At 33.3% G+C, this 8,663-nt stretch overlaps 1 protein-coding gene across 1 annotated transcript; it reads right to left on the minus strand.

Moving 5' to 3' along the window:
- Window positions 1-4,928: 4,928 nt before the first annotated feature.
- On the minus strand, window positions 4,929-7,635 carry LOC107824535 (uncharacterized). Its single transcript, XM_075251129.1, has 3 exons — window positions 6,896-7,635; window positions 5,488-6,610; window positions 4,929-5,141 (listed from the first exon to the last, which is right to left on the minus strand). The coding sequence occupies exons 2-3, from the start codon at window positions 6,475-6,477 to the stop codon at window positions 5,094-5,096; spliced, it is 1,038 nt and encodes a 345-aa protein (XP_075107230.1). The 5' UTR covers window positions 6,478-6,610; window positions 6,896-7,635; the 3' UTR covers window positions 4,929-5,093.
- Between the last annotated feature and the right edge of the window lie 1,028 nt (window positions 7,636-8,663).

The raw sequence follows: 8,663 nt of genomic DNA on the forward strand, positions 1-8,663 counted from the left end.
TTCTTGAGTCTCCGGCTCAGTGATTTTCTCATGAATCTCAAGATTGGTTAAATCATGAATTTCTTCATGAGACTTATTCGTAGTGTCATCCTGATTATTTCTTTTTCTTTTTCTAGGATTTCGATCCTTAGAACTCATTGGTCTGCTACGCTTTAGGCATGCTTTTGACTCATTAGATATGCACTAGAACATTGTCCAACAGGATATCAATACGGATTGGAACATTCTCTGCAAGGATATATGATTTCGTTATGCGTCTGCATTTGATTTGCTATTTTCTACAAATGGATAATCTTTTGTACATCTTTTTCACAATAGAGGCACATGGATAAAGATGAAATAATTATGGATTTGTTCACAAAATTTCTCATTTGGTTTCACCATTTTCTCCCCCTAATTTTGGGGAAAATGCCTCATCTAATCGATAATCTGCAAGTCGAGCAGTGAACAAATCTCCCGTTAATGTTTCGAGGTAGCGAATAATGAAGGGCAATTCAAACCCAACATATATTCCCAACCTTCTTTGGGGGCCTATCTTGGTGCGATATGGCTGTGATATAGGCACATATACTACGCACCCAAAAAATTTTAAATGGGATATATTAGGTTCGTAACCCAAAACTAATTGCAACAGGGAATATTTATGATAATTTGTCGGTTTGAGACGAACATTTTACATCGGTTCCAACATTTTTTCCTACAGACATAACAAGGAGATCTCTTTATTCATTTCAGGTACCTGAACATTTCCTGGGGATTTATGAAATATTATGGCATGTACTCTTCTAGAGCACTTGCCTCTTTATTATGATCGTTTTAAGGCTTTTGCTCCTCTTCTTTATCAAGAATTTTATTTGGTACCGATTTGTCTATCTGCTTCGGGCGTTCCATAGACTTTATCATTCAATAACTTATTCTAATTAGAGCATTTGTAGTGAGAATATAATTGCTTTCTTTGGGTCAACAAATGAGCCTGGCATGCTTTGCAATATATTGTCGATGGATTATCGTTTTATGAACTTCAAGTTCATATTATCTTATTCAATGATCTAGATGTAAAAATGATAATTCATTTCACGTAACATTTTCTCAAATGTTTATATTGTCTCCCCCTCATGTTAGAATAACTAACTTGCTCCCTCAACTTTGAGAACCCATCTTTGTGCGTTATGGTGTTAATCAAAATATACATAGCACATCAACAATAATAATATGGAATTATTTGATTCCTAATCCTGAACCACTTGTGAAGGGAGAATGTAATATACTTTTGTATATAACGTATATCAAACTGATATAGATAACGTTGTTCTCATAAGCAATAATTTAGCTATTAAGTAGAGGCACTCAATAAATCGTTTTGCTAAATCAATTGTGATGTAAACCAACTTATCGATATGATGTAAACCAACTTATCAAGAAGAACTGTCTTGAATAGAAAATTTGGAAAAAAGAAACCTGACATTCAAGTTGTGAGTTGATAATAAACACACATGTAACCATCTCATAGATGCATCTTTATAAGGTTCACATGACAGGTGAATGGGCCCATATTCACCTTTGATAAATTTCAGAATTCAATGGATTCAATCCCAATTTTAGTTGGTATAATAATCGCGAGAACAAGCAACACAAGGAAAATCATAGAGAATCTTCTTCAACACTTACCTATGTGAATTCTCATTTATTTTTGCACATCATACGTATATCAAGATTGCTCAATAGGCCATGCCTAATAAAACTGTATGTATCAGTAAACTTCAAGTTCACATCATGACATGTGCAATTGTTAATTAAATTCCTAATTTGCTATGACATGGGTTATTATATCAATAAACATCCAGTTTATTATGTCATGTAATCTTTTATTTGTGTAGTACAAATTAGGCAATAAAGCAGTAGTTTTCATATACATATTACCTTGCTACAGTTGTAGTAATATAAAGATATTAAATCTTTTCATTATTTATAGTCTCAATATAACCAACCACTTTCGCGAATACTTTAGAATCTTTATAAGTTTCTTTGAGACTTAATACAACACAATGACTTATTGATAATCAATTTTATTCCTCAAAAATAGTGATAATTGGCTCTTCCAGAGCTCTCAATTAATTTTATACTATCATAAATTTATCTACATTTATATGCTAAATATCTCTTTTAAAGAGAAAGTTATACCATTATGGTCATGGTCAAAATTAGATGCAAGATCTGTTTCTTGCATTATTGTTGTCCTTTAATGATCACATTGCCAAAATATTTTATCGTACAATAAGTATGTGACCAATGGTCATTCATTCCATAATAATGACATTATTTTCTTATTTCATCTCAAATCCCCTTCTAGGGGTGAGTGCGGTATATTCACTACCACTAACACGTTCATATTCTTTTAAGAATGAATATGTATTCATAATGATTATCACATTGTATTCACATTCACTTCAGGAATGAAACATAATAATCCATGCGTACTTTATAAAATCTCATGCCATATCAATGGCAAACATCACTTTCACAAAGTGAATGATTATTTTGAGAACTATTATTGGTCTCATTACCACAATGATGACGATTATAATTTCGTCAATTACCACGTCCACATTCATTCATACCTCCACGGTAGCATCATGTCTTATTTTAGACTTATGGGGCGGGTTTTCACTATTGGTGGCGATTGAATTTAATTTGCATATACGATCTTTTATTGACGGAACTCAATCAAATAAAAAGTATCAAGCAAATATAGAAAAACATATAATCAATTAAAATCTACATGTCCTTTGTGATAATTAACCCACTTTAAGATGGATGAGATATGTGATAAAATAGAAAGTAAAAATATGAGCTCTCTCAAAAATCTTCACTTTGTGTTTCTTAATATTAACACATAGGAACATAATACTTGTTATAGGAAAAATATTTATTGTTCTTTACACCAAAAATCCTTGTATGACTTGATGAACTTTCAAGAAAAACCTTCCGTAAAACAATTTTGTTCATGTAGGGAAACATAAATAGGAAACTTGAAAATTGATTAGAAAAGGTTAACCGTGATGGCCGAATATATGTTGGCATTGTAATTCTTATACCAGATCATCATTCTTACCATATTATTAACATTAAATAACGCTATTGGCGCTGGCAACATCATAACAACTCAGTTGACTAGAACTTCGTGATGATAACGTGTTATGGAATAATATAAAATAAAGTAAAACAAGAGGAATCTAGAGAGAGAGAATACTAGATCCTTTCTTGATGATGTTATTCAAATGAGTAGAGAAGTCTCATATTTATAATAGAGTTGCTTGGTGGCCAAGTAACTAAACTAGTTCATGACTAACTAATATGCTCCAAAGTAACTTCATAATACATGGACATTCACTCTTAATATTATTTATAACATTTATATAGTTTTTAAATTTTTTCAACCACCAATATGGGATTTTGATTGCGCACCAACCAAATTAAATTAATCTTAGTGTTGTATAGTAGACTTTACTTTATGCCTATAACTAAATACGATAACAACAATGACTTAATCCCAAGTAAGTTGGGTCGGCTATATGAGTTTCACTGTTCATGTTACTCCATTTAACCATGTCAGATCGGTTCATATATTACAAAACCTATCGTAGTTGATCCAGTGCTAGAAATTCTTTTTATTTTCGACTAGCATATATATCTCTAACAAGTCTAAATGATGCATTGCAAAAATTGAACCTAAAGTAAACTTATTAGTATGACTAAAACTTAACCTTACTAGTAATTGATATTGCCAATATAATTTGTTTTTCATTGTACCCTATTTTTTCGCTAGGTCTACGTAGCTTTTAAGAGAATGTAGGTACATCCATTTTAACATTTGTATTTATGCAACGCTCATTTTCTGGATATGTTGGATTTTAAAGGCCAAAACATTTACTCTCATATAATATTAGTCTTACATTTGTTCAATAAAACTTGTTTTTTTACTCTGGCAGGTATATATTCTTTTATCACATGATATTCTAGTGACACTTCTCTATTTCAATCATCTTTGCTAATAAGCCTGGATATTTGAATTATTTGCATTTAGGCATTTCCCAATCTAGTCTCACCTTAGTTTCACTCTTCCTATATTTAAGCTAAATACATGGTTAATCAATAAATGTATTACGGTCGGTTTCTCGTGCATTGTTAGATTTCTGCTATAACTTGTTAGGAGAAGTTGCAAGTTGCTTACAGCTTTCAAAATGAAAAGGCAAATAAGAGTAGAGAATCATGTAAACTAGGTAGTGTGCATTAATCATGAATTCAAAGTAACTTAAAGGACTGAATTCAATTATAACAGTGACATGGACCCATATGTTGACGGTTTCTATGTTCTCGAATAATAACATACTATATGCTTCTCGTTGATGATATATCGAGTACTGTCAATCTCGTAATATATTAGCAGATGTTACGTGTAGAGAAGTTAAATTAAATCTTTGGAACGTCTTCTATTAGATTGTTGAATCTTAATTACTATAATAGCAGAAAACTGAAATATGTAAATAGAATCCATAAGACACCAGAATGCATGGAGTGTTTTGTGATTTTGCTGCTTCGTCACAAAAAGTTTGTTCCCATAGTGTTGATAACACTATGTTGATATAAAGTTAATTGGACCAAATTTTATGATTAGTTTGAAAAAGAAAAACTGGGAGATTTTGTAAAATTGATTAAGCAGGAAATGATCAAAGTATGGAACTTTCAAGTGGCGGTTATCCCATCTTTATTGATTAGTATACATGAGTACTATTCTCTTTTTGGTGTTTTTAGGTGGTTTGATTACATTATCGATATAACTAATTAACTATACATCAATACTAAACAAGTTACGGTTCATGTTCCCCACTAAAATTCAAAATTAATTTTGATTACATTTTTGGAATGACTTAAAAGAAAAAATAGATCAGTTTATTTTCAAACAAGTTATTCATAGAATACGCAAAATGAAATAGCTAGACAAATTTATTTTACATTACCAAGAGAACCAAATAGCCTTCTTCTGGTTGAGTTGCACTAAATCAACAAGAGGTGGCTCATTGAACTTCCTTGTCCTAAACTTCCCAAAACTTCCCAGAAAACTGGAAGTTTGTAAATTGTTGCTGCAGGAAGAAAAAATATAACGAAAATGAAGAAGTAAATAAATAAAGCTGATGAGAATATTTAAAACCAAGTACTAAAAGAATTTGGCTTAGAACTCATGAATCTCTAAACCTTAACTGGATGTCATCTTTCCAAGTTTCTCTTCTTATGTGGTTATAGTCATCGGTTGATGTAATATTCAAGCAATAGTTCAATTGAACCCACAATATTTTTACACCATATATATATATAACCACAAAATTCTATAAATAGGGTAAAACCGAGATGTTTTGTGCACCGGGCGAACCTTTTTTTTTAATCAGAATATAGAATAAATCTTGGATTCAAACGAAGTGTAAAACCTACCTCGTGAGAAATTTCAGTATTGTGGTGATAGTTGAAGATAGTAAATGGGTTCCAGTTGCCAGTAACAACCAAATTACAGCCATCAACATTCTCTTTAGTCCCCAAAAGATGCTCCTCGTGGTTCGTAGTGTGTTGGTCTTCTACTTGATGATTAGTACTATAGCCTTGAATACCTGATTCTTCACCTGTTTCAAAAGGACTCCAACATCCTAATCGTTTTAAATCATCAGCCGCCATAGACTGATCACCAATATTTAAAAGGCTTTTCTTTATTTTTGTTCTCTCCCTTGCCCTCGCTCTAGCTTGTTTCCTTGATTCCTTTGCCACAGGATTAAATGCAGCTCTACGAGCTAGTTTATTAGCCTTTTTCTTCTCCCCTACTTTACTTCTATTTGGCTGCTTCTGAATATCATTAGTGGTTGTAGATTCATCAATTCCTGATATCACTTCACACTCGGATGTCGTAGAGGATGTACTAATTGCACCAGTAGCAGTACTTTGGACGAGCTCATTGATAGCAGATTTGGACTTGGTAAGCAACCACTCCACAGTTTTGCTGGCCTTATCGAATCCAAGCAAGTCTTGCAAATTGAAAAATTTGCGAGCAACATCGAGAGAAAGTCTCATTCTTCGATCTCTAGGGCCGTGAGCTGTATTAATCTTGCTGTGTCTATCTTTCTTGTAAGCAACAGCTCTCTTATTTTCACCATTTTTGTTCTTGCAGCTGCCTTGTAATTCAACTTCTTTAGGACCTTCCAGTTGATTAATAGTACTACTGATTACGGTATCTTTGTTGGAATCTGCTGCCATGTAATGATCAGGTGTAGTCAAGAGTAGTTGTTGTTGTTGGGGTTGAAGGAGATGATGGTCGTGGAAATATTGGAAAAGTTCGTGTTCATATTGCATAGAATTAGGAGATGGAATGTGAAATAAGTTATTTGAGGAGGAAATATTGGGGTTGTAATTACAGATGTTGCTTGACGGATACATTTTTAATTTGCTTGAAGTGGGACTAGAGCTTGAGAAGGACGGATATACAAGCACAAGTACTACTCTTAGCTTTTTATTGAAGTTGAAAGAACCACAACATCTTCTGAGTTTGTCAATTTAATAAGCTAGCTAGCTGCAGCAAGATGCAAAACAAGGTTAATTAAGACTTTTGAGAGAGACAACATAGCTTTTTAAGTGCATAATAAAGTGAGAGATAGAGGGGAAGGATAATTATAGGTAATTTGTCAAAATGTTGATGATAACATAGCTTTTTGGTTGAGAATGACAGCTAAATTAATGTGTGGTTTTACAAAAATATATGTAGCTAGTGGCTATAATGTGTTCGTGGGAGTACTCTAAGCATTATAAGATAGCTGGAAATACTGGAGCTTGAGAAAGACAGGCAATGGTTTGTTACCTGCAGAGACAAAGAGAGCTGTAATATTGTCCTTCCATCTTAGCTAAATACCTCTAAAGTAAAAGAAAGGCTTCTTTTTCTAGCTGTGGAATTAAGCTTTAAAAGTATGAAAGGGAATTGGGGGAAAGAAAGAAAAAAAATGGAGGGGACACTCTTAGTACTTGTTGTAGTTAGAACTGATTTTATGGGAAGTGAAATCACATAGACTTCTCTAATTGTGCCCCTTCAGTTCACGTGATAGCAACTGACAGATATTTGACAAAAAAACCTTCTCTTTCCCTCCTTAGCTCAAGTCTTCAACCACCACTTCTTCCTCTCCAAAAAGAAAGAACAAAAAAAAATATCAAACCTTAAGAGCTTGCATGTTAGCTTTCTCCCTTTAGCGTAAACTCCAAAGAGGAAGAACGAAGAAATAAGAGGTTTTCTGCCTCTTTTTCCCCTTTCCTTATGAAAACGAATCCAGAATTTTAAATCTATTATATATATATATATATATATTGAGTGGAAAGCAATTATTTAATTGAATTCACATAACTCGACCTAAGAGTTACCCTAATTGCTGAAGTTACACGTGGCCGAGTCCAAGATCGACAAGCAATATCATTTCAGAGAAGAAGACAACAGTAAGAAACCATAGTATGGATAAATGAGACCTCCGATTTGGGGGTATATGAACAATAAGGGTCGAGGGAATGAGAGGAGAAGATGGCCAGTCAGGCCTTTAGAAACGTTAAGGCAAAAGCAACTTTTGACCAGGGTTCTCAGTCTAGCTATATATGTCGCTTTCACTAAAAAGAGAAACCTATCTCTTCCACAATTAAAACAGCAACCCCACCCCCCCCTCTAGCTCCTTGGACACTCTTTCTATCCCCACTTAAGTTTTTATTCCCCTTATAAGTTATATATCTTTCCATCAGCATGACTTTGTGCCAAGTCTATATGGTGAGTTGAGAGATAGTGATAGAGATATTTTTTAATGTTTGAAGCCTAACATATAACTATTATTGGAGTAGCATATATACTCTAATTGTACTTGCCACTGATGTTAACAAGACCTCCGATCCCTTAAAACCCTAGCCGTTGAGCCACTTGTCCATCTTTCATTTTCTTACACCTCTGTTATGCCATATTAAGCCATTTGTTTAATTCAGGGTAAAGTGTTTCTTACTAAGAAATTTTCCATTCACATGATTCAATCTTGAAATCTCATTAGAGTAAATCTTAATTCTTCCACCACACTTCTTGCTAGGGGTGCTTATCGGGCGGATCAGGCGCGAATAATTACGCTTAACAGTTATCGGATTATATATGTAGTAATCCACTAGTCATCCAATGAGACAACGGGCGGATTGATATCAGATTAATAATTATCGGACGGCTTATCGGCTAAACCAAATAAAAAAAATTAACAATCATTCAATCAATACCAAATTTTTAATATCATCTAAGATCTAACCAAATAGTGTTTTTTAATTGAAGAGTCTTCAAGACTACTCATATTGTCATTCACGTATTAACCAAATTTTTAATACCATTAGGACTACTCATACAGACATACACGTATTAATCATTGAGATTTCGATTTTTCGATTTCTCAGTTCAAGAGAGAGACGAGACTGGCGACTTCTCTGCCTCTGGTGGCGGCAGACAATTGAGAATTAGAAAATAGAAATTAGGGATTTAGTCATTTAGGGTTTCAATAGTATTTTATATACATAGAGGTAAAAGTATAAATATAAAAAAAATTAACGGTTTACCCGATAAGAAA

The sequence above is a fragment of the Nicotiana tabacum genome, chromosome 4 (genome assembly GCF_000715075.1).
Source record: "Nicotiana tabacum cultivar K326 chromosome 4, ASM71507v2, whole genome shotgun sequence".
Lineage (NCBI taxonomy): Eukaryota > Viridiplantae > Streptophyta > Magnoliopsida > Solanales > Solanaceae > Nicotiana > Nicotiana tabacum.